Source organism: Mustela nivalis (assembly GCF_964662115.1).
Source record: "Mustela nivalis genome assembly, chromosome: 6".
Classification (NCBI taxonomy): Eukaryota; Metazoa; Chordata; class Mammalia; order Carnivora; family Mustelidae; genus Mustela; species Mustela nivalis.
The window spans coordinates 51,440,453-51,468,315 of record NC_139025.1 but is presented as its reverse complement, the minus strand read 5'-3'; the positions used below and the strand labels follow the sequence as shown (position 1 = coordinate 51,468,315).

The window sequence follows — 27,863 nt, the reverse complement described above, 5'->3', positions numbered from 1 at the left end:
CCTTCCTTCCTTCCTTCCTTCCTTCCTTTCCTTCCTTCCTTCCCTCCAAAGTGTTCATTAGTAGTATACACTGTTCTAGGAACTCATCCAGGTGCTGGGGAGAGGACTTCTATTTATACTTTTGCTTCTCTTCTCCCATCTCTTAAAATTTCACTTTATATTTGTATTCTCTATTGCTGTTTTGTTTTTTTTTTTTAAGTTTGCCATGTTCTCTGGGCTGATCTCATTCTTTTTTTTATTTTATTTTTATTTTTTATAAACATTTAATATATTTTTATCCCCAGGGGTACAGGTCTGTGAATCGCCAGGTTTACACACTTCACAGCACTCACCAAAGCACATACCCTCCCCAATGTCCATAATCCCACCCCTCTCTTCCAACCCCCCTCCACAGCAACCCTCAGTTTTTTTGTGAGATTAAGAGTCACTTATGGTTTGTCTCCCTCCTAAACCCATCTTGTTTCATTTATTCTTCTCCTACCCACTTAAGCCCCCATGTTGCATCACCACTTCCTCACATCAGGGAGATAATGAGATATCACCTCACACCAGTCAGAATGGCTAAAATGAACAAGTCAGGAAATGACAGATGCTGGCAAGGATGGGGAGAAAGGGGAACCCTCCTACACTGTTGGTGGGAATGCAAGCTGGTGCAACCACTCTGGAAAACAGCATGGAGGTTCCTCAAAATGTTGAAAATAGAACTGCCCTATGACCCAGCAATTGCACCACTGGGTATTTGCCCTAAAGATATAAACATAGTGATCCGAAGGGGCACGTGGACCCGAATGTTTATAGCAGCAATGTCCACAATAGCGAAACTATGGAAATAACATAGGTGTCCATCAACAGATGAATGGATAAAGAAGATGTGGTATATATACACAATGGAATACTATGCAGCCATCAAAAGAAATGAAATCTTGCCATTTGCGACAATGTGGATGGAACTAGAGCGTATCATGCTTAGCGAAATAAGTCAAGTGGAGAAAGACAACTATCATGTGATCTATTGCTGCTTTTTGGGAAGGTTTCTAAACCAGATATTCCAGCTAACCTACTTATTCTTTGACTGTGTCTATTCTAGATATTTAGGCTAGTCATTTACTTATTTATTTTAACAATTACATTTTTTATATCTATAATCACCAAGTAGTTTTTCTTCACTGCTAGTTTTCTTCCTTCTATTTCTTATATCATCCCTGCTTTCTCTGAAGATGTTGTTTTGTGGTATTTAGCATTTTTTCTTACACTTATTTGTGGCATTCAGCATTGTTTCTTATTACTCTCATCATTGCAAAATGATTTTTTTTTTCTTTCATACTAATTTTGTTTTTGATTTTGCATATTTTTTCCACAGAAGTCCCCTAACTACCTTGTCTGATATCACCTATAAAGATGAAATAGCCTAGTTGCTTGTTTGTGCGCCTCTTGGGAGAGTGGAGGTGTGCTTCAGGACAGAGAGATACTGCTTTCAGCATCAGTCCCATAATTCTCTATCTTTCCATCCTGATCCTTCTCAGGGAATTTATCTCTCCAGTATTTCCAGTTTCCAATAATTCAATTCCAGCCAGCCATCTTGGCTGACTTCACCATTCTACACTGTCTACTACTGCCAGGCTCCAGTTCTCTTTCTCAATTTTCCCTCTAGTGTTTCAAGTGAGAGTCTGCTTTTTTGCCCTATGATAATGTCAGGTAATAATCCATCTAAAATAATATACGAAGGAAGAAAAAAATAACACCCCCCCCCCTAAAATACAAAGTCTTCTATCAGATTAGCTCCAAAATGTCACTGGCTTCTACTCCAGCTTGATTGTCTCATCACTCAACTGTTCTTGACCGGAGCTCAGGTGTGTATTGATTACTGACAATATTTCCGCAATCAGTCATCCTTCCTCCCCCACTTTTTTGGGTGGTATTGTCATTGTTATGTTACCAAGATAGAAAGCAGTAAGAGTTTGCTTACCTATGGCTAAATCCAAAAATCCATGTATGTTAAACTTGTTATGATCATACCATTTTGCTTTTAAAACACTGTTGCACTGATTAACTTAGTTGGTACTCTTAAAATTATATTTTATGGGAAGCAGGTATTCCATTCTACAGATAAAGGAGCCATGGCCACAGAGAGTTCCATGGCCTACACACAAATTGAACTGTTAGACATTGTTAACATCTGTCAGGCAATGAAGAACTATCTTTATATAGTTACCAAGAAGGAAAGACAGTTACACTTACAATATATTATCCAGAAATCTTCATGCAGACCATGAGACTTTATTTTCTTTGCTCCTGGCTATAATCTGATACAGTGATTTCTGACACAGTATGGCATTTATGATTACAGCAGGCTGTCTGCACGGACTACCTGCATGGACCCCATAACAAAATACCACAACATAGATGGCTTTCACAACCAGCCATTTATTTTCTCACAGTTCTGGTGGATGGTAGTCCAAGATTAAGGCACCAGCACAGCCAGTTTCTGGTGATTGCTCTCTTCCTAACTTATAGATGGCCCTCTTCTTAGTGTGTTTGCACATGGCATGAAACAGCAAGGGAGCAAGGTCTCTGGTATCTCTTCTTATGGAGGTACTGTAATACCATTATGAGGACTCTACCTTCATGACCTCATCTAAACCTACTGATTTCCCAAAATCCTCATCTCCAAATACTATCACACTGGGACAGTGTATATATATATGGGGGAAGGGGAGATGCAACATATGAAGTTTTGAAGGAAACAATTCAATCTATAGCTCAAGTCACCCCTAGTTTGGGTCTTATATCCCACTTCTAATTGCATGTAGATGTTTACCTCTTTCTTTTCTGATTCCAAGATGTGATCAACTTACTCTCTCTAGGTCTGTCTCTCAGCTATGCTTTCCTTCTTTTACCCAGGGCCAAATTTTCTGACTTTGATGTTTAACTCTTTCAAATCTACTTTAATTTTAATAAATTCAGTTAATTTCCATTCTTATCAAATTCTTTACACCCTAAAGAAAACAAAACAAATTTAGCTTGGACTTTATCTCTCTGGTCTACTAGACCAGATAGTGTGTTATAGTGAATAATGATATGTGTCATTCAGAAATTAGTGATATGTGTCATTCAGATGAGAAGAACAGCTTTCTTAGTTTGTCTACATTTTAAACTATCTATGATAAATGAAATGTAAATGCATGAAATCTATCTTAAATTGCTCTGTTACATTGCCATGTTTTATTTTTGGATCCAACAATAGGCTTTGGATGACCATACTGCTTTGAATCTTTCATTGGAGGAATTACATGATTTTATAATGAAGAAAATGAGCAATGAGAAAATTTAAGAAAGCATTAAACTTCTAAATCAAATACAGTAAAAATTTTAATTGAAGCTTTTCATTAAATATAATGTGAAATACAGATTACCTGTCAAGTGTTTACTAGAGGAAAAAAATAAAATGTGTCTAAAATATTGTGTAAATTAGATCCTAGACTAATTTTGGTACAATTTTTGCTTACTGACAGTGTTGACTTCCTTAATTAGTATTCACATTTTTATTTCTACTTTTTCAGATTCATCATAGACTCACCTACATTTTATCTAGCTTAATTATTAAAAAATTCCCTTAGCACCACTAATAAAAGAGTCACTGAGGTGTGTCAAGAAGAGCTTGAATTTACAATTAGAAGACATACATTTTATTTTTAGCTTCCTGAGCCTTTGTCAGCCAAATCTGTCAAAGGAGGGTGATACCACTGCTTTCACACAATTCGCAGGATTGTTTGAGATGAAAAAGATATAAGTGGAATCAATTTACACACTGTAGAATGCTACACATTAGGAGTTGTTAAAATATATGATGCAATTTCTGCTCTTTAAAAAATTAGCTAAATCTCATAATCTGGCAGAAACATTGGGATCTACTAGTTTATCTATTATGATAAATAAAACTTTAATAAATTTAATAAAATTCTGCCCTGAAAAATAATTGATTTTACAGGCAAGTTTTTTGTCTTTTAGAGTTATTACAGGAACTTTTTTTTAAAGATTTATTTATTTATTTAAGAGAGAAATATATACAGAGATATAAAGGGTAAGCACACATGGGCGCACGGGGAGGAGAGGTGCGGGAAGGAGGAGAGAAATTTCAAGCAGACTACACCAAGGAGCCAGAGGTGGGGTTTGGTCTCATGACCCTGGGATCATGACCTGAGCCAAAACCAAGTCAGACATTTAACTGACTGAGCCTTGCAGGTACCCCAGCTTGTCATAGGAAATTGTACTAGATATTTTTCCAATTTCATTTGCTCTTACTTCTGATAATTGTTAATGATTTATCCATAATCTTATGTTGCTCATTTTTAGATATTCATAAGAAATTAAGTATCTGGCTGAATAAAACAAACATATGCATTGCTAGAGAATAAAATATGTTTTCATTTGGATGGTATATAATTCAATCTGACATTAGGAAACAAGAATAGAATATTTTGATATTTTAATTTGGAGTCAAATCTGATTTGGTTGTTATTTCCTTCTCTTCATTCTCTAAAACTAAGCAAAGCAAGAGTCATCCGACAGTATTTTCTCCTGTCTCAGGCAACATTATAGCTCCCAGTCAACCTGAATTTCTTTGTGTTCACTGAGTGATAACATGTACTCCCTTTCACAAAACTGTCTCATCTTTGCTTTATTTGCTTTCTAGAATCAAATTTTAGTTCTGTATCTGATCTGCTGTTGCTGAACATGGATAAAATAGTAGTAGTAATACATAAATCTGAACATTGTAATATATCAAAAGGAAAACTATGCATAATCCTAGTAGAAATATTTCTAGGCTAGAGGTAAAAATAACAATCACAGGCAAATTTTTGCTTGGTAAAACCCTATTTTCCATGTTTATTGAAAGATATTAAATTGAAGGATTTCTTTAAATATTGCCATAGATAAATCAGTTACTTACCTTTATATGTAGCTCTTAAAAAAAAAAAATACTCCTTGTGGCAGAAAATGCTGGTATTTGTGGCAGAGAGACCCTAAACTAACTTCCAGTGATTCCTACCTCTGGTTTTCATGTCTTTGTGTGTAATTCTTTCCTAATGAAAGTGGGAAGAAACTGATGGGATGTCGCTTCAGTAATTATGCTACAATATAAGAATTCCATCTTAGCTGAGCTGAGCTAGAGATTCTTCTTGCTGGCCTGATGATGTAGACATCCATGATGGGAAGCCCACATGATCGAGAACTATGAGTGATCTCTAGGACATGCAGGTATCTTCTAGGACATGAAAGTGGCCTCAGCCAACAATGAGTAAAACACTTGGGTCCTCTATCATGCAACCATAAGGAAATTAATTCTTTCAATAACCTTAATAAGTTTGGACATGATTCAACTTCCTGTCTGAAGGTGAGCCTCCAGATAAGAACATTCAGCCAACACTTTGATCACAGCCTTGTGAGACCCAACAGAGGATCTAGCTAAGCCATGTCCAGACTCCTGGCACAGAAATAGATTATAAATGTATGCTGTTTCAAGATGCTCAGTTTGTAGTAGTGGGTTAGTCAGCAGTAAGTAACACAATACTCTCAATTCCATTGCTCATCAGTAGAATATCTTATGAAGTCTCTGATTACACATATTATTCTTGTCTTTCAAATTATTCTAAGACCCCAATGGCCATGGTTCCTAAAAAGCTGCCTATCAGTAATGGTGTTAAATGTTACAGTGATGAAACCTAGATTTTCCTTGAAAATCTCCATTTAATTTCATTGCAATATTTTCAAAACAAACAAACAAAATTATGCTTATCTTTACCATAAGAATATTAGTAAGTAAAAGAAATGAAAATACACCATATTTTGTGATATTATAGTTACTATTTTCTAACACAGACAGTGTGCTACAAGCTAGGCTATTCACTTCCCAAAATATCTTTGCTTACCTTCTTTTTCTTTATATAAAAATATTATCACACCCTGACTTCTTAGTAAACACAACCTCACTCACCTATCTCCATACTCCCACACACACACATGCTATAACTGGGAAAAAAAGGTGTGAATTTTTTAGCTTTCCTGGGAGATAAATATAAATGTGAGGGCTGCCACTGACTTTTAGTTCAATTCTGTACATTTTGACGCATAATAAGATCAAGTTCACTTTTGGGTAAATGTATAACATTCATGACTAGTGGAAAGTGATCTTGAATTTGGTAAAATATTTATAATAATAAAAAATAAAATTTTCTTAATTTGGCTGTCAGGAAGTAAACAGAATTGTCTTCAAAGATCTGTTTTGTGGATAAAGAATATATGTCATCTTGAATATATCCTATTACTTAGTTCCCTTCAGTATAGCTTTAAAGGGTTTTAACTGCAGGAAATTCATAGGATTACTAACTGTGATGTGTTTTTAATAGAAGAAATGTGTTTTTGAAGTTTCTTCCAGACCTCTGATTCTATGGAATCATTGATTTCTTCAAACAATGAACCCTTGAACAACAGAGATTTAAACTTCATGGGTCTACTTACAAATGGAGGTTTCTGTTTTTTGTTTTTGTTTTTTGTTTTTAATTTTTTGTTTTTATTTTACAGCATAGTACTATAAATGTATTTTCTCTTATGATTTTCTTAATAACATTTTCTTTTCTCTAGCTTACCTTATTATAAAAATATGGTCTATAAAACATCTCTAGCTTACTTTATTGTAGAAATATGACATGCAAAATATGTGTTAAGACTATGTCATCAGTAAGCCTCTGGTCAACAGTAGGCTATTAGTAAAGTTTTGAGGGAGTTAAAAGCTATATGAAAACTTTTGACTATTTGGGGGGTTGATGCTCCAAACTCCTGTATTGTATATTTTCCCAGATTATACAATACTTGGAACACAATTATTTTCTCTTTTCTTCAAAACTATATTAGATTATATGTGGAAATATTGAAACGATGAGGCTGACATGAAGACAGAAAAATACACACTAGAAACAAATCAATTCATGGGGCTATATTTTCTCCCTTTGTGGGGCAACCCCTAACAGGTTTATTCCTTTCTGGAGCTATCAAAATCTACTTACTACACCCCATGGATTTTGAATGGAAATTAGCTTGTCTTCTAGTTCAGAAAATAGGATTTGGGTCACATAACAGAGAACAAATAAAAATCTTATAGAGGCAGCATGACCTAAACTAAAGTTAGAAAACAATGTCAGGAATAACAAAGAAGTTAGAATGAATATAAGTCCCAAAAGTTTGAAGGAAGGGATGTAGTTAATTTTATGGAGTATTTTTGTTTTGGGTGTTAATTAAAAAGAAAAAAGAAAGAAAGAAAAGAAAAGGTCAACTGTTTCTACTAATATGTAGAAAACAACAAGTAGTATGGTCTTAGCGACTTCCGGTTTTGTTTGACTAGTTCACTTTAAGAATCAAATTAGAAATCTTTAAGTCCGACTGAATGCTAAAAAAGGGATTGCAAAATCAAGAGATGGTAAGATCCAGCGGAGGGGATATCTTCATATTGGTTCATCCATTACATTTTATCTACCTACTATCACATTTCAAGAAGCCAAAACATCTCAAGGCGATTCATGTTTAGAAAATTTTCTTACAAGTAAGAACTTATGAATAAAAATATATATTACTAATGAATAAGTTTTAATTAAATCTGAAACACTTTAATCATAATATTTACTACTGCTTTTCAGATAATATACAATGTCCAGTTTCTTCTTTTACTAGCATGAACATTCCAACTATTAAAATTAACTTTACCAGAACAAAATAATCCTGAAAAGGAATATATCTTTTTAATGTATGTCTAAACCCGAGCTCAAAAATCACACAAATTTACTTTAGTATATAGATTATAAAATAATTTATATAATTACCTAAGATTTAATACAGATTTAATATTTCTTTTAATATACTCATATAATGATATCAAAACATATTGATGGTTATTTCTTTCTAATTTATTATATGCCAGATACAACTTTATTGCTTTTCCTTTAAATATTTGTTAACCAAAGGTAAGCCAAGGACAAAATGAGTTCCACCACACATACAGAGGTAGTAAATAAATAGGAAGAAGAAAAATACCCTTTCTACTGTTAAGAATACCAAAGCAGGTATTGGTTAACAAGAACTTTTAGACTTGCAGAAGAAATATGTATTAATATTTGCAATTTGATCTAAAAAAGCTGGTTAAGATTTGTCACTTTATTAAACACTCAAATAACCAACCTCTTCACCAAATCTTGAATTCACATAAACTTCTAATTTCATAGGCACATAAACTGCAACTGTTAAAATAAATTTGCCTCTGAAAGAAATGAATAGCTCTAACTATAGTAGACACATTACTCACAGTATGTTCCATGGATTTGCAAAACACTTTCTTATATTACTTAGCCTAAGATCCCTTCATCAAAAATATATACAAGGTGAAATATTTAGAATCTTACCTGTAACAAGGAAGCTGCATCTCCCAGCTCCAGCTTCATTTATGATGCTACAATTATAAACCCCATAGTTCTCATTGGAAAGACTCTTCACTGGGTATTCTGTGTACTCTTGAGAGTCAAACTGACCCGTCCGTAATAATTTATTGCCTAAGCGCCACTCATAGGTCAGTACCCGTATTGGATACGCTCTCAGAACCCGGCAGCTCATAGTAATACTTCGATCTTGTCCTTGCCGGATCTCCAGGAATGCTGGCTCCACAGCAGGAGGATCTGTAGAAGACATGTTAAAACAGATGAAACACGTGGTTTGCCATAAGCCAGGAGCTATTATTATTGTGAGAAGCTATTTTTAAGAGCACATCTAGCAACAGGGAAGGAGTTAGAGGTGGGTGGAGAACAAACCAGGAACTTCAGCTTGGAATGGGAAATGGGAAACATCATTTATGGACTGTGGGCAGTGAATGAAATTCATTGCTTTGAAAAAGCATTTGCAGGTGAAAGTAGCAGAGTTCATTTTCCTTTCTAGCTACTTCCCAGAACAAAATATTATGACTATGTTTGGTTTATATAGTCAGCAACCAGTTGATGTTCTTGCTGTAAAACACAGAATCTTCAAACTAGCATAAGACTTTGAAACAGATAAAGCCATGGGTTCAAGTTGGCGAATTCTAATTATTCTTAGTTTGGCTTCTGAGTATCTGTTATTTAACAGAATAAGTAGCACAAATATATAATTTTTTAAAATAAATATTTTATTTATTTATTTGATAGAGAGAGATCACAAGTAGGCAGAGAGGCAAGCAGAGAGAGAGGGAAGAAGCAGGCTCCCTGCAGAGCAGAGAGCCCAATTCGGGGCTCGATTCCAGGACCCTGAGATCATGACCTGAGCTGAAGGTAGAGGCTTTAACCCACTGAGCCACCCAGGTGCCCCACAAATATATAATTTATTTTTTAAAATAAATTATAATAAATTGTCTGAACTGCTTTGACTTAAAGTCATAATATTCATGTGTCTTAAGCAAACTCTGCAAATTATACCACAGGTGGACATGGTTTCTAACTCACTGCAATGATTCACTTACATGTTTTAATTGTGATTGTTTTCCGTATGATTAAAAACTTGCTACATCAGGTACCTAACATTTTTGTATTTGATAGAAAGATTTCTATAAAGTGTTACATACTTCTCTCATTATGTAGAATATGCAAAATATAATCCTTTTCTTAATGACTCCCAGTAGATAAATAACAATTACTTCCTTGACACTAATGTTGGGGTTCATTTAATCAAATAAGATAGGAAACTACTCAGGATTGCATTGCCCAGCATAACTGCATCCTTGACTACATGTGTATGACATCCGTTTGAGTTATGCAGTATAAAAAACATTCAAATATACTTGGCATCCTTTCCATCAAGGTGCTGAAAGGTTTTAGGACAGCCACACCAAATGTGCCCTCCAATATTCTTTACATGTTATCTCATCTACTTTCTATACTATTGCTGTCCTTTCTCATTGCCTATCTGTTGACTGGCCCTTCTTGCTTCTTTCAATAAAAATGTTTAAACTATCTTACTAAATTTCATTTTATTCATAAATTCAAGTTTTGAGCTCTTCCTTTGTAAGTGTTAAGAATTTTTAAAAAATAAATGAGAAAAAGATCCCTGTCTGCATGTAATTTATGAGGCATGTAATATGCCTAATACAATAGGCAGATATTTAAATTGCTGATTTACAAAACTGAAAGACAAAATACAATTCCCGGGTAGAAAGTAAAGAAGTGAGTAACACTATGAGGACTGACCACTCAAGGCATCTCAAGGAATGTGATACTTGAGCTCTACCTTCCAGCATATATAGGAAATGGTGAGGTGGGTAAGCAGTAAGAGAGAACATCCCAGGTAAGGAGATTCTTATGCTCAGAGGTAAAAAGAAGATAGAGAGGAGGGGGCTTTCAGAGAAGTATAAATTAATTAGCATAGCTGGTACACAAGAGGTGCATGAGAGCTCAGGAAGAAATAAAGATGGGAAGAAAGAGACTCTATTCAAGGATTCTTGAATATCACGTCATGGAGTGTGCGTTTTATTCTTCTGGTATTGACAATCATTAATTTTTTTCTATTGTATCTCATAATCCCCTTCATTTTATTTCATCCATCCCCTACCTCTTTTTCTGTTACCTCTGTTTCCTGCATCCATGAGAAGTCTTTTTCTGTTTTGTCAGATTCCACATGTAAATGAAATCATATGGTATTTGCCTTTGACTTATTTCACTTAGTATAATACCCTCTAAGTCCATCTATTTTTTTTAATGAAAGCTTTATTGATTAAACCAATCTTTTAGAAAGAATATTGTGGCAGATAGGAGGAGTACAGACCTCAAAGGGAAGAGTTTGGTCACAGAGAAATTGAGAACATCATTGTTAAGAGACTGAACTAAGGCAATGAGAGTGAAACCACAAATGTTATTTTAGATAGGTAAATAATGGTGTCAGTGATGAAGATGGGGAGAGGAGGAGAGGTAGTTTAGGGTACAGTGGACGTGTTGAACTTGTGCACCTGCTAGTCACACAGTAGGGATACCTAGCTGGCAAGTCTTTCTTCATTTACAAATATACAGGGTATTTTTTATTATCTGTTCTTTCTGATTTTTTAATTTAATCGTGGTCAGAGAAGAAAATAGACCATATGCTTTCAATCATCTGAAATTTGTTGAAACATGATTTATAGTCCAATAAGAAGGAATAGTCTGCGATTTAGGGATGTGATGTGGTGTTGGGGGTCAAGTCTGACAAATGAGTTGTCCAAATCATCTATGCAGTTGTTGGGTTTTTACCCCATTTATGGTGGTTAAACACTTCCAAAAGTGTTTAAAAAAATTTAAAATTTAAAAAAAATTTTAAAAATTTAAAAAAATTTTTAAAAATTTAAAAAAGTAAAAAAAAATTCTTATAGTTATATCTCCTTCTTGATTTATATATTTTGAGCTTACACTAGTAGGTACATACAAATTTAAAATTTCTTTATTTTATTGGTAAATTGAAGTTATCATTTTGCAACTTATTATTTAAAACTCAATTTTTTCTGAATTAATATAGTTACCCTGACATTCACTTAGTAGTTGCATTTTATGTCTTTTCCAGCCTTTTAAAGTTCTACTATCCTTATACTTTACAAGCATCTCTTTTAAACAGCATGTGGTTATAATCCATTTTTTTGAAGAAAGTCTGGAAATCTTTATTTTGCTGAAAGCATTTAATACTTTATTTACATTTACTATGACTATTGATATATTTGAGTAGAAATGTACCTTCCTGTTCTGTACTTTTTATTTTGTTGTGTGATCTTTTTTTGTCTATTTTCAGATTTATGGATTGAATGATTATTCCAACTCTTTTCCTGCTACTAATTTTAATTCTCTTTTCTTCTCTTAAAACCTATTGGGCATTACTATAATGTTATACCTGCACAATTTTTTAGAATTGTCCAGATATATGCCGACTCATTTCCCTTTAAATCCTTCTTTCATTACAGACCATAGAAATCCACGATCAATTTTCAAATATTATCTAAAGTACATGATTTAGAATTATCTTTAGTGACCTTTCTGATCTTGATTTTCTGAAAATATATATTTTAACCTTTTCTTAAAAGATGATTTCCTTGTACATAGGATTAGAGGTTGGCAGTTATTTTCTTTCAGTATATTAGGACACCATTCTACCATCTTTAGATGGCCATTACTGCTGTAGAAAAGTAAGCTCAAATTTTCACACTTTGAAGTCACTGTGCTTTTTTTCTATAGCTACTTTCAAATGTTTTTACCTTTGATGTTCTACATCTTCAATATAATATTTTTAAGTAGAGATTTCTTTGTACTTAACAGTTAGTGATTTGCTGGATTTTAAGACCTGTTGATTTAAGTATGATGTCCTTCATCTAAGAAATTTCTGGAAAATCTCACCATTAACTCTTAAATAATACCTGTGCTCTTTTCTTTCTGTCCTCACTTGAGCATCTTTTGCATTCTCTATTTTATGCCTCTTATACTCTCCCAACTTTTCCATTTTTGCTTTTCCTGAATTGCATTATGAACAAATTCTTCTGAACATGCTAAACCCATCCACTGTGTTTTTAATTACAAGAACAAGGCTTTCATTTATAAGTATTCTGTATAGTTCTTTTGTATACCTGTTATGCCATTACTTTCATACTTTCTCATTACCTGCAAACATAGTAAGGTTTGTCTCTTATTTCTTTAAACAAAGTGATTGTTTTATACTGTCGGATATTTCCAATTATGATTTTAAGGATGTTTTTCTGTTGGCCTTCTCTCAGAGTAATTTCTCTCTGTGTATTCTTGGTTAATTCTGATTATGTGATATTCGTTGGTCTTTAAAAATACTTATGTTCTTTAAAAATATATTTTTAAAAATAAACTCTTTAATGTCTAAGATGATTTTTTTTTTCCTCTAGAGAGATTTGTGTCTACAGGCAGCTACTGACATCAATGTCTAGGATCACATTAATCTAAGTTCCTGGCTTAAGGTTTTACTTTAATCAACAAGGTGATATGAATTTGAGTTAAAAATGCACATAAAAGGGGGCACCTGGGTGGCTCAGTGGGTTAAAGCCTCTGCCTTCAGCTTAGGTCATGATCCCAGGGTCCTGGGATGGAACCCCGCATCTGGCCCTCTGCGCCACAGGGAGCCTGCTTCCTCTTCTCTCTCTCTGCCTACCTGCGATCTCTCTGTCAAATAAATAAATAAAATCTTTAAAAAAATCCAGATAAGAGGCAGTTTGTGATTATAATGTAAAGTATGTATTCCCACATCATCCCTACTCTGCTCACTTCAAAGGCAAATTTCTTAGAAGTAGGAATGTGTAGACTGCGTTTTATTTCTACTTTACTCTTCTCCTATGGATACAGTCTCTTGGGTTCCCACGTCTATGGGTAGAATTTTCCCCCAGGAAATACTCTGGGTTTGGAATTTTGTACCCCTTGGCCAGAAATGCCAGCACAACTGAAGCTCAAATTCACCCTTGTCAGCAAATGCTCTCAGGGTAAAATCAGCCTCATTGTCCAGCTTTCTTATAAATTTGACATCGTATTTTTAAAATAAACATTTTAATGCTTTTAATAGTATTTTTAGTAACTTCCTAGCACCTTTGGTTGTTTGCATTGGAAAAGTGATGTAGAATATTTTGTCTAACATATGCCCAGAATCACACCCATCTTTGATAACCAAGTGGAAATACAGATATAAAGCTCAAGATGGAGGCCTGACTGCAGGATACAGTTTTGTTAAGACAGCTCAGAGCGAGTATAAACAAAGACACATAAAATACCAAAGTTGGATTTACTCCTGAATATAGTCACTTATGGGGTTAGAGGAAAATAGAAGCTACTACAGGAGAATCAATATAAATAAGCAGAGAGATATGTGGATCCAGAGAGTTTTATTACAAAACTAAAAGATTTGAATGCTTTAAAGAAATGAAGTAATAAAATGTGCCAAATGTTAACAATACACAACTTTAGATTGAAAAAAAATATATGTATAGACAAGTTTAATACCATAAATGATTATAGCAAAAGCATTTTCTGTTTAGTATATACAATGTGTGTTGTAGATTTTTTGGCATATGGAGGGATGGCTGAATAGTAGAGATCAGCAATGATACCTCTTTGTTCAATAATATTGTCTATGATCAGAAAAGAAACTTTTCTATTAACTCTATCTTCAAAATATATCAGGAGTTTATACATTTCTCTCAGTCTCCACTGCCACTATTAACTCTCACATGGACTACTTTGAATGTCTTGCAATAGCCTTCTACCAGGCCAATGTGCTTCTTTTTTGACCTCCTAGTTCTCAGATACTGGCCACATATTCTCTCACAAGAGAAATAAACTCTTGTTATTCTCCTGTTTAGAATACTTTATTGACTCACCTCCACTTGTTAATCAGGCCTACAAGCTCCGGCATGTTGTGGCTCTGACCATACTCTCAACCATTCTTATCTTAGTTATTCTGTTTCAGAAGCATAGGCTTTCTTCCTGTTTCTGTATGAGAAGCCCTTTCTGGATTCTAGACTTTCTTCCCCAAATGTTCTTTCCTTCACTTTTTCCATGGCTGCATTATTCTCATTGTTTGTATTTTACCTCTTCAGAAAGCCTACCCTGGACTAACAATTAGTAATGCATCTCTCCTACTATTAATAATAATTAATTATTGCTTAGCAACATTATTTGTTCATATCTAGTTCATGTAAGTTCCATTATAAAGGGACTTAAAACTCCCTTCATTGCACATCCTCTGTATTCTCTGTATGTGAGCATTATAGCTAGTACCAGATTATTACTGAATGCATAAAAAAAGAAAAGAACAAATGAATGATGTAAAAGAGTAAAGATGTCTAAAATATCTTCAATATTCTTCCCATCAAGACCTGGATTCTATGTCTACTCTATGGATTCTGTGTTTACTTTGACCAATAAAATAGATCAAAACTAATGCTCTATCATTTTCTAGGCTCAGGCCACAGCAGACTGGGAGTTTCACTTTCTATGTCTTAAAATACTTATTCTGGGAGCCCAGACTCATGAAATAAGTCCAACTACCTTACTAAAGAAACCTTCTCAAGAGGCCCTGAGATTATACTGAGAAGGAAAGGGCAGAGTTAAGGTCAGCCTTCCAGTCATCCCCACCAAGGTTCCAGACATGTGAGGCCATCTTCAACCTTCCAGACCAGACCAGCTGCCTGCAAAACACCACCAAGCAACCCAGACAATAGCACATGACACAGAGAAAGAGCCCAGGCAGGCTCTCTTCAAATTCTTGACTAGTAGGGAGTAGATAATTAGATATAATGAAGTGTGATTATTTTAATGTCCTAGGTATCAAGAGTAGTTTGCTACACAATAACAGGTAACTGACAAAATACTCTGAGCCTACAAAATTCTGCAGTTTAATATTTAATACATACTTGGTGAGTGAGGCAAAATGAGAAATGGACAGGCAATGGGGAGAACACAGTTTAAGCAACAGATCCTGGGATCCAAGTTGATTCCAGAAGGAAATACACTTAGAAGGAAACTAATGGGGGAAGACAATCAATGGATTGAATTACTAGGACAATTTAAAAATCTGAAAAGCAAGTACACTGAGAACAATGGAGTCAGGAGACCAGAAAGGTGCAGTTGATAAACAGAATTGGTTGGAATTTAATATTTCAGAGGTAGGGAAATTTGGAATAATTATAAGATCAGAGATATAGTTACTGGAATGGAAAGCTGAAGTGAAATGGAAATTAATGGTACTAGAATCAAATGCAAATATGTTAGGTGAATACACATTTACTCTCAATGTATTTGTATTTGTCTAACAGTGTTTGCAACTGTTTATCTTTCTTCTTATAAGTTTGTTTTTAAATGGCAAAGGTCAAAATATAATTAATTGCACTTACCAGGGAAATATCCTAAAATCCATATATACTTTTTGTATGAGTGATTTTCTGTGGGAATTCTTTAAATGTATCTGACCTATTAGATTATTTCAAATAAGGGATTTTTTTATACCCTCAGTATATGTGAATGTGTCATTCATCCAAACCTAGAAGATTCAGTCCACTCATTTATTAACAGCCTATGAAAACATTTGATAGGTGAACTTGGTCTCGGCTACCCAGCAATTGCACTATTGAGTATTTACCCTAAAGATACAAACGTAGTGATCCAAAGGGCACGTGCACCCGAATGTTTATAGCAGCAATGTCCACAATAGCCAAACTATGGAAAGAACCTAGATGTCCATCAACAGATGAATGGATCAAGAAGATATGGTATATATACACAATGGAATACTATGCAGCCATCAAAAGAAATGAAATCTTGCCATTTGCGACAACATGGATGGAACTAGAGCGTATCATGCTTAGCGAAATAAGTCAAGCAGAGAAAGACAACTATCATATGATCTCCCTGATATGAGGAAGTGGTGATGCAACATGGGGGCTTAAGTGGGTAGGAGAAGAATCAATGAAACAAGATGGGATTGGGAGGGAGACAAACCATAAGTGACTCTTAATCTCACAAAACAAACTGAGGGTTGCTGGGGGGAGGGGGTTTGGGAGAAGGGGGGTGGGATTATGGACATTGGGGAGGGTATGTGCTTTGGTGAGTGCTGTGAAGTGTGTAAACCTGGTGATTCACAGACCTGTACCCCTGGGGATAAAAATATATGTTTATAAAAAATAAAAAAATTAAAGGAAAAAAAAACATTTGATAGTGTTGAGTTAAATCTCTTCAAACACAGTGTATTTTCATAAATTTCAACAGAGTCTGATTTGGAAAGCATCCTTAAATGAAAGTAATTATTACTGTTATTTAATAGAATGCTGAAACTACCTGGATTTGGGGTGATTCCATAATCTCAAAATAAGTGAGAAAATGTGAAACTAAGCACACTCACTGTAATCCAGTCACATTTGCCTATGGAAAACTTCTGCACATACCCTCCCCAATGTCCATAATCCCATCCCCTTCTCCCAAACCCCCTCCCCCCAGCAACCCTCAGTTTGTTTTGTGAGATTAAGAGTCACTTATGTTTGTCTCCCTCCCAATCCCATCTTGTTTCATTTATTCTTCTCCTACCCACTTAAGCCCCCATGTTGCATCACCACTTCCTCATATCAGGGAGATCATATGATAGTTGTGCAAAGTTACAGGTTAAAAAGTAGCAGAATAAGGATTCAAGCAAGCTGATCTGACTCCAGAGAGCAGGCTCCTAACTATAACCTATGCTTCATTCTTCCCAATTACAAACACTATCAGTTTTTCCTGATTTAGTGCTCTCTCACAATATTTCCTTTGGAAACATTGGTTATTAAGGTTATTAATGAAAATATACATTGGTCTATTCACACTGTCATTTAGAATGTATAAACTTGAATAGGTCAAAAATGGGAATTATGTTTTATGGAAAGCATAAAAGTATTGTAATAAAACTGCTAGGCTAAAGGAAAAAAGTGTTATTAATGATGGATTTCAAACCAGATTCAAAATGTTGTGTATATAACAAGTACTTCATAAAAATGAATTTCTGTATTATCCATGTATTAATATATATAATGAGTGCATGTAGAAGATTAGCTATCTGGCGGTAAAGATCTAACATTTTACAGTTATTAAGGATTTTGATTGGAATAAAATTATTGAGTATAAAGTGCACACAATCAGATTTTTGGTATTTATTATTCTTTTATCTACTGGTTCCAGATGTCTAGCAAATGTTCCAAGTAGGGTATGGCTCTAAATCTTTAAATCCATATACAAATGTCTAACTTATTTGGAAAGAGTAACCTATGAAAACATCCAACTATAGAGAAATGTACATTAGTGTTTATTTCTTAATAAGGAGATCAGAGATGAGTTCATGATTTCTTTTAACACTGTGTATGAATAAAATTTTACCTCTATTTCTTAAAAACAATTTCCAGGTTCTCATGAGCACCAAAACTATAAACAAAGCAATACTTTTGATTTACACAAATAATAAAAGACATTTAAGTCTATAATAAACAAACTTTCAAGCTAATTTTTAAAAATGTTAATATAACCCATTTTTAAGTCTTTAAGGGAGTGCAAGACCATTGATGTTAAATAAGTATAGAACTATCCTCAGTTTAATTATAATTAAAAGAAGAACTAAATAGTCACCTGTTTGGAGAACTTCCATTTATGTGTGATCTTAGTTATTTAATTCTTAGAGAGGTCACTGCTAAACATGTACACACTAGGGTCCTTTTTTCTAAAGTCATTTCTGCTCAAGCCAAATACCTGTCCAATGAAATACTTGTCTATTCTTTGCTGTTGTTTATGGAGATCTGGGGAAATTGTGCTGTTAATAATAATAATTTTAAAAATCCAGTACTGGGACGCCTGGGTGGCTCAGCTGGTTAAGCGGCTGCCTTCGGCTCAGGTCATGATCCCGGCGTCCTGGGATCGAGTCCCACATCGGGCTCCTTGCTTGGCGGGGAGCCTGCTTCTCCCTCTGCCTCTACCTGCCACTCTGTCTGCCTGTGCTTGCTCTCGCTTCTCTTTCTATGACAAATGAACAAATAAAATCTTAAAAAAATAATAAAATAAATAAATAAATAAAAATCCAGTACTTAGGTGGAAAATCCAGGGGTTTGAGTGTTAAGTTAGTGAATTAAATTCTTCTGTTGTCCAAAAAAAACAGTGAGGTTGCTACTTTTATTGTAGGACAACCTCTCCTTCTGTGTCTGTGTGTGTACTTCTCTTAAATCTTTTCATGGTCTTGCAGCAGTTATATCCATCTTATTGGTAAGGACACTAAAATTCAGAAATGATTATGAGTAACCTGTTTATGCAGTGAGAAACACCAAGCATATATGAACCTAGGCCAATTTACCTTCAATATGTTAGCAATTTAGAATTTACCATGTGATTTCGCTAAGCATTATGCTACTAGAAGGATATGGATTCAAAAGATTCTCATTTGTATCAATCAAGCACATAAATAGAGAATTTTTAGGTAATGGTGGGTACATGAAGATATATTAGGGGATTAAATGCAAATGAATAAAAAAATGACTCCTGTTAACATGCAATTTACAATCTTAGTATAAAGGGAATATCTTAATATGTGTAAGTAAGCACAATTTAATATGAACAAGGAATGTGTGAGTTTGTATGAGGCAATAGCTGATTAACTGCTGTAGTATAATGGGAAATATATGTTTGATCTTTGTTCTTGATTCCTGGCACAGAGTTCCTAAAACTCTTGGAATTTCCTGAGTGATAAGAGTGCGCTTTGTTACTTATGACAAGCCCCTTTCAACCACACAGAAATTTATGCTAATGAAGTGAACCTCAACCAGCCTCTAGCTAAGGATGTGGAATATGGGCTGGTTTCCAGAAAGATAAAGCCAGGATTTGAAGATTAGAACTTTCCACCCCATCCTCTCACCTCCAGGAAGGGAGGAGAGGCTGGAGATTAGAGACTTAGTTCAAGTACTACTGGGTAATGATTTAATCAATTATGCCTACATAATGAGACATCCATTAAAAACACCTCATCAACGGGGTTAGGGGAGTTTCCAGGTTGGTAAACAAACGTGGTAAACACATGCTCTGGAAGAATGGTGCCTTTGCAAAGAGAAAGGAATCTTTCAACTACCCCTCTTCCTCATCCCACACCTTGCTCTACACATCTCTTTTACTTGGTTGTTTCTGAGCTACATCCTTTATAATAAACTGGTACATTTAAGGAAAATGTTTTCCTGAGTTCTATGAGGTGTTCAGCAAATTATCAAACTTGGAAGGGAGGAGGTCTTGGGAACTCTCAAAATTGCTGCTGGATGGTGAGAAGTATGGCTGGCAATTGGGAATTGTATCTGGTCTGACATGCAGCTAATGTTGCAGGACTGAGCCCATCATTAACTCCTGGGATCTTCACTAAGTCCAGGCAGTTAGCGTTGGCATTGGATTGAATTTTGGACTCCCAGAGGCTTCAAAGAATCAGAGGATTGGTGTTGGGAAACACACTACTTATTTGGTGTCAGAAAGAATAAGAGAATTGCTCGACTAGGTCTTAAAATAAGCCTGAATTAATTCAGCAGAGATAGATATGAAAAAGGATGGACTTAGAAAAAGGTACTGGTAATTCTGTAGGGTTTGACTAAGTGTATATTTTAAAATGGAGATCAAAACAACACTTTTAGGATTAATCTACTCTGTGCGGCCGTACAAGCACATTTCACATACTTATGACCTCATTTAATCCTTACAACAGTTTTATCTGTCTATCTATCTATCTATCTATCTACAATATTTTTAGAGAGTGAGAGCACATGAGCAGGAGGGGCAGAGGAAGAAGGAGAGAATATTCAGCAGGCTCCCCACTGAGCATGGAACTGACTCAGTTTTGATCTCAAGGCCCAGAGATTAGGACCTAAGCCAAAATCAAGAGTCCAGTGCTTGATGAAGTGAGCCACTCAGGCAACGCTTCATGGCAACCTTCTACAGTTATATTATGATCTCCATCTTACATATAAGGAAGCTAAATCTGGGAAGTTGCATTCTGGAGCATTCTACACAATACAAGTGACACACTTTAGATCCCAAACTGCTTGAATTCAAAATCCGTGTTCTTTCCAACACAGCAACTAAAGGAAGCAGTATCAAAAGCAAATTATAGTGAAGTGTGTAAACTTGGCGATTCATAGACCTGTACCCGGGGGCTAATAGTACATTATATGTTAATAAAAAATTAAAAAAGAAAATTATAAATGAGTCTTTAGCATAATGTTAGTCTACCTCAGAAGTTGGCAATATAGGGGAATGTAGTTTAAAAACAAAATCGTCTATAACATTTGTGAACCATTGTTAGGAAAACAACACCAAAGATTTGGTGATACACTTTACAAAATTAGTGTTTACTGTTCACACACATTTTGAGATTGTTGGTAACTATTACCTCACATCCTTAACAGTTTTCTCTGCAAGATAGAATTCTGGAATTATGGTGCATAATTATTAAATTGTTATGCTACTAAAAATGTGTGTATATTTGTATTATCGATACAAGGCATATGCTGGATAATCTATAGAACCACTGCAATTGCTTCCTCATAACAAGATAGTATACTCAGTACTCCCGTTTTAGGGAAACTTTGCTTTATAAGATTAATAGATACTATTTACTATTTAGCCATACTGTTTCTAGGCCTAAAAGAAAGTGAAGAATAAACGAATTCTGGATAATCCAAGGAAGTTTCTGTAATAGAACTGATTTCATTTGGGGGGTATTTTTTTTTAAAGATTTTATTATTTATTTGACATAGAGAAATCACAAGTAGATGGAGAGGCAGGCAGAGAGAGAGGAAGGGAAGCAGGCTCCCTGCTGAGCAGAGAGCCCGATGCGGGACTCAATCCCAAGACCCTGAGATCATGACCTGAGCCGAAGGCAGTGGCTTAACCCACTGAGCCACCCAGGTGCCCCTGGCGGTATTTTTAATTGATTAAATCAGCCCTAAAATCTACTCTGATTTTTCCTTTATGGCCTTTTAGAGCTTAACTGTGTGTCCATATAACTGAACAAAGTGATTTGAAAGCTAAAATACTTCTGTAAAAGCTGGAAACTTAACTCAGAGCAACAAAGTCAAATAATATTTGAGATGGAGTTTTTAGTGAAGAAGCAGAAAAAATGCTAAAAACTAAGTCCTCGAAAATTCGACCCTTTCTGTCCTTTGTATTCATTAATGCCAGGGATATTTCAAAAACATAAGCAATAAGGATCATTTTAATATAACTAGCCTTCTAATTAATTCTAAGTCAACCAGGAAGGCCAATTAAGCAGAACAACCTTCTCAGAAATTGAAACTGCAATCCACAATTTGTGCTGATGTCTGATTTACAATGCATAGTGAATGACAAAAATAAGTGACTGAGTTTGACAGGTTTTGAATCTGGACTATAGAGTATGATGTCATGTAACTGTCCTGGTGTTTTAAAAATTAATATATGTTATAAAAGTTCAGTTTCACAATCAGTCCAGTTTAAAAAAAAACTGAACACAAATAGAATCATTTCTTCCACTACCACCTCAGAATAAGTTTTATTACTGAACAAAAAACCCATCTAATGTTCACTTTCATTTAATAGAAGAAGAATCAGCATTCAGAAGCTGCAACAGCTTATGAATTATCACAAAGCCAATTCTCAGAACTTTTGGACAGAAGCTTACATTTTATACATAGTTTTAAGTTCAGGAGGTGAAATTCAGTTAATTGTTTTTCTGAAAGGATGCACCATTTCTAATGGAATTAAAGGGAAATGAAGAGATCTATAAAGTATTGGTGCTGAACAGAAAATTAAACTTTGAATAAATTAAAATAAAAATCATTGAATATTGTGGTTTTGGTATGAAAATAAGATACTGGAAAAAGGGATGTGGATTTATAGATATGACTTGGGGACTCCTCTAGCACATGCACTGGGGATGTTTAGAAAAGAAGACAGGACATTGGAAACAGGAAAGTGAAGTAAGCAGAAAGCAAGGTAAGAGAGCATATCATGCTTAGCGAAATAAGTCAAGCGGAGAAAGACAACTATCATATGATCTCCCTGATATGAGGAAGTGGTGATGCAACATGGGGGCTTAAGTGGGTACGAGAAGAATAAATGAAAGAAGATGGGATTGGGAGGGAGACAAACCATAAGTGACTCTTAATCTCACAAAACAAACTGAGGGTTGCTGGGGGGAGGGGGTTGGGAGAAGGGGGTGGTATTATGGACATTGGGGAGGGTATGTGTTTTGGTGAGTGCTGTGAAGTGTGTAAACCTGGTGATTCACAGACCTGTACCCCTGGGGATAAAAATATATGTTTATAAAAAATAAAAAATTATATTAAAAAAAAAAAAGAGAGCATGGTTTACACAGATTTTTGGCAACAATAAAGGAAACAAAGGAACAGTTATGGTGCTCAATACAGTCGAAGTCCTGCATTTTTAAGGAAGGAGAAATGGTTATATGATAATAGCACCAATTAAGTAAAGCATGAATGAGGTTGGTCTAATAAAAATATATTTAAAATGTTGCATTTTCTATCTGGAAGTTCATTATATGTAGCTATTTCATATGTTGATTGTTCTTGTTGAATCACTGGATTTTACTTAAAAAAATAGATGTCTACTATGACAAATGAAATGTAAATTCCTTCACCCTTTATAAATCAGATATATAGATAATATAGATCATTAACATGATAGTGAACTTAGTATATAAGAAATCTTCAGAAATAAAGAGGGGAATTCAATGAAGAATTATCCTGGAAAATCTTGACATGAAATAATGAAGCTTAATCTAGACCAAAAGTAGATGATATGTTGCTTTAGTCTTGGTAGGAAGGAGCTAAAAAAAATGGTCTCCAACACCAAAAATATTAGTGAGTAGAAGTTGCATGGTTTTTGGTTTTTGCTCTTTGCTTCCTTCAGTGTTTTTATATTTAGTAGATACTTTAGTTATCTTATTTTCTATGAAGGTTAAAGACAGTTATCATGTACATTCATGTATTTATACACAAAATATTTTCAACAAAAACAACAAACAAATAAGAAAACAAAACCAAAATGATTATAATTCCAGTGGCTACAAAACTATATTATTAAGTATAGTTGTAGTTCTAATATGCAAATAAGATACATTGTTTTAATTTACTTGTCTGCCTTATAATAACAAAGAAAACACTCTCATGAAAAGATTGCTAAGAACAACCACTTACACCCAGAAAATACTTAAATTAATATATCATTCTAATTTGGGCATCAAAATGGCTTCTTCATTTATTATAATTTGATGAGAACATTTAGTATACAGTAGGCCCCTCTTATCATGGTTTGCATGGTCCTGTTTCAATTACCTGCAGTCAACCACCATCCTGAAGAATATGAGACATAAGGTCAGACAAAAGGTCAATAGGAGCCTAAGGCTACATCACAATGCCTGTCATTCATCTCACTTCATCTCAGTATTGACAGTTTATCATCTCACATCATCACAAGAAGGTGGGTGAGTACAGTGTAAGAATATATTTTTTTGAGAGGGAGAAATAGAACAGAGAAGACACAGAAATCACATTCACATATCTTTTACTAACAGTTTATTGTTACAATTGTTTTATTTTATCATTAGCTGTCAATTTTTCTTACAATTTCTAAACTGAACTTTATCATAGATATCTATATATACAAAAAGCATCATAATATAGGTTTTGGTATCATCTACAGTTTCATCCACTGGGGATCTTGGAATGTATCCCCTGTGGATGACGAAAGGCTACTGTAGATGCTAATAGTCAAGAAGTACCTTAAATATCATTTGTGTAGAAATAGGAGATATAGGTAGTGATTTAAACAGCCATGTGTTATGCTACTGACATTAATTACAGGGATCTCCAGTGAATGCTTTCAAGATATACTACATACTTCAAAACAGTTAATGACTACCTAAAAAACCCCTGTACTATTTCGCTATATTTTACACAATGGTAAAGACAGAAGAAGCAAAGCACTTTTTAATATGCTGTAAATTCTTTTACAGCAAGAAACTCTGTATATGAAGTTTCAGCTTCTGGGATAATTGTTGGTAACAGAGGAAGAAATGCTTTCATTGCTTCTGCCAAGTCATAGTTGTTGCATTTGCAAACATTGGGAAATGTTACAGAAGCCTTATTAAAAAGTGCTAAATCTTTCCTAAAGAATGATTCAGAGATGTAAGACAGTATTTATATCTCCATTCACACATTTTGGAATGTATGGTAATTGTACATTTATATTAAATCCTGAGTTTGCAAAATCGGTCCTTTCCCAGAGTTTCTGTATATAGATGCATTGACTGAAATGTAAACACATTTGGGTTAGTGTGGGACTTTGTAAAATGTCTATATTTCAGATTTTGAAAAGTTCTGACCAGCTCTGATTTTAAAAGCCTTTGTTTATCCTTGAAAAAAAAAACATATTTATGTCAATAAATAAATATCTATTGAAAAAGGGAATTATGTGAAGCACGGTGTATAACACTTTTTCTAACTTTTAAGAAACTTGGAGTCTGAACTAGAAGACAAGAAATGGAAAATACAAGGTATGTGTACCTTTTAATAACACTGTATGCAAATTAGTGTATCAGGCACTGTGAGAAATAAAACAAGTCCCTATCCTCACAGAGTTTCTGGTCTAGCTGGGGAAGACCAGGTATAAATAAATGGTTATTTAAATAGTGTAATGGATAAGTTTAAAAGAGCTTGAGAAATGTCCAATGGTGAGTGTGAAATGAATGGTATATAGATTTAATGCTTTAAGTTTTTCACTGGAGAAGAGCATCACTGGGGAATGGGGTAATTTAAGCCTTCATAAGGTAGTTGTTAAACAATCTTTGGAGTACACAGAGAGGAAGGAGCCACAAAAACTGCAGGAAAGTAATGCTTATGTAGGAAAGGTGCTGGGATTGAAAATCCGGGCATTGTACTCTTCTTGAACTTTCAATTAAAATATCTGGGTCTCAGTTAACTCAAAGATTTGGACTGACCATGGAAGTGAATGATTCTTTGAACAAAATTAGAGAGGTGCCAAACCAAAAAGCAAACAAAAAGCTTGACAATAGCCATGGATAAGAGGGTATGATATTTAGTGCGGCATGGTGTCAGAAGTTGAGTAGTATTTGACAAATATCAAGCCAGATTTATACATTCAATCATTCATTCAAAAGTCATTGAACATCACTTAAATAATGAAATCTTTTGGACACTGTATTCCAGAGGTATGTCAGACACAAGTTCCACTCTCAAGTCCTGCTTGCAATTTTCCCAAGTAGATAAGGTACTTATTAGTGACTATTACATAAGATAGTGTCATGCAAATGCTAGCAGGAAGACAAGTGGGATAACCATGTAATCATGCAATTAGTTTCCCAAACCTTGTATAAGAGGTCCCTAAATTATTAAGTTTATATGAGTTTTGAAATATTTAACCATTGGCTTACAAATTAGTTTTAATATATTGATGGAATGAAAAATTAGTTTCTTTAAAAACTGATTAAAATATTTTTAAAAATTTAGCACATATCCATATGCATTCATAAAAAATATTTTAAAAATTGTATTGCAGGAATATTAAAATAAGCAGAATAATTATTTTGAGTATATAACCATGTACCTTATTTAATTTCTTAATTGAATACTTATGTCATTAGTATTTATCTAATAAATGTATTTATCCCTAAGACCATATTATTTTGAATTTTTCCACAAAGTTTCCTATAATTTACTTCACAGTATATTTTATGATTAATACATTTGAATTAAGGTATTATTCAATTGACTTTTCTCCATCAACGAGAATTACTATTAAGAAAATTGTCTTCTGGGACACCTGGGTGGCTCAGTTGGTTAAGCAGCTGCCTTCGGCTCAGGTCATGATCCCAGCGTCCTGGGATTGAGTCCCACATCGGGCTCCTTGCTCAGCAGGGAGCCTGCTTCTCCCTCTGCCTCTGCCTGCCATTCTGTCTGCCTGTGCTCACTCTCTCCCCTTCTCTCTCTCTGATAAATAAATAAAATCTTTAAAAAAAAAAAAAAGAAAAGAAAAGAAAATTGTCTTCTTACATATGCTTCCAGAGGAGCACCATCAAAATATTCCTACTGAAAGCTAAGATATCCCAAAGTGCTATGGAGATTTAAAAATTAAATGTCTTTCATTTGAGCGCTCATTTAATTTGTTCAATCCCCTTGCTGTGTAGGGATGAATTTCAATATTTTCCCGGTTGCAAGCCTTACTTTCAGCACTGTCCTTGTACTGGATGTTTCCAAAGTTGAAGTTTTTGACACTCCGCACATTGAAAAAAATTAGTTTCAGCTGTATGGTACTTTTCACTAGCATTACATTTGTTATGTATGCCGTTCAAAACAGAGAAGAGATGATGAGAGTGCTGATTCTTTCCTTCATCCAGCAAAATGCTACCTTCGCAATACCCACTGAAGTGTTCAATAAAACTAGTTTGAATATTGATTTATTATTAATATATAATTAATATCACAATATTAGTAAGTATAAACATAAGTCTATATTAGTGACAGAACATTATTGTAATAAAGACACATCAAAATATTTTCCATGATTCCAGTGAACATCTCAAATCAAATCTCTGACTTCCAACTCCTGGAAGTCTTCCTAACTAATCTCTACATTCTCAGCCTTGATTCTTTACTTATTTTATCAAAAACAACAAACTATACCTAGTATTTAATTTTCCTTGTATGAAAATAAGTATCTGACATGCATCTCCATTTCCTCAAACATGCCTTCTAATTCTTGGGGAAATAAAAATCAGGAATGACAATCTCTAGGGAAGTGTTAACAGTCATAATTTTATTTTTAACTTATTTTTGTGAATTTTTATAAATCATTTCACATGGTTTCCTTAAGATTCTTTGCTCACCTTTAACCAACAATGATCCTCCAAAAATAATGCTGGCCCAGGTTTTGAATTACACTATATGAAAAGGCCTCATTGAGGCTTGTCCATGCATTATGGAGTATTTCATCGCTGATTTTGCTCACTTTTTTACATATGTGATCCTTCCTTTAAGAATGTTGAGTTAAAATGCTATTTATCATACAAATATACAAAATATAATCAAATCACCCATAATATTTCTACATAGAAAAGAAATGATTCCTGCTTACAAATCCATAATCAGCAAATCAGCAAATGCCATTATATCCAAATCAAGACCATGGTTTCCAATGGATAGTTGTACCCAATGATCCTCATCACATTCTTTAAGAATCTTTACATAGTCCATCAATCCACCAGCTAAAATCTTACACAGG

At 34.4% G+C, this 27,863-nt stretch overlaps 1 protein-coding gene across 3 annotated transcripts in view; it reads right to left on the bottom strand.

Moving 5' to 3' along the window:
* MDGA2 (MAM domain containing glycosylphosphatidylinositol anchor 2) overlaps positions 1–27,863 on the bottom strand; it is a 996,453-nt gene that overhangs the window by 256,400 nt on the left and 712,190 nt on the right. For all 3 annotated transcript variants that reach the window (XR_014312926.1, XM_082735224.1, XM_082735225.1), the window contains exon 9: positions 8,451–8,720. Coding sequence is in view for 2 of the 3 variants with exons in the window: in XM_082735224.1 (XP_082591350.1) it covers positions 8,451–8,720 (270 nt within the window). In the remaining variant the exon portion in view is untranslated. The remainder of the gene's footprint in view (positions 1–8,450; positions 8,721–27,863) is intronic.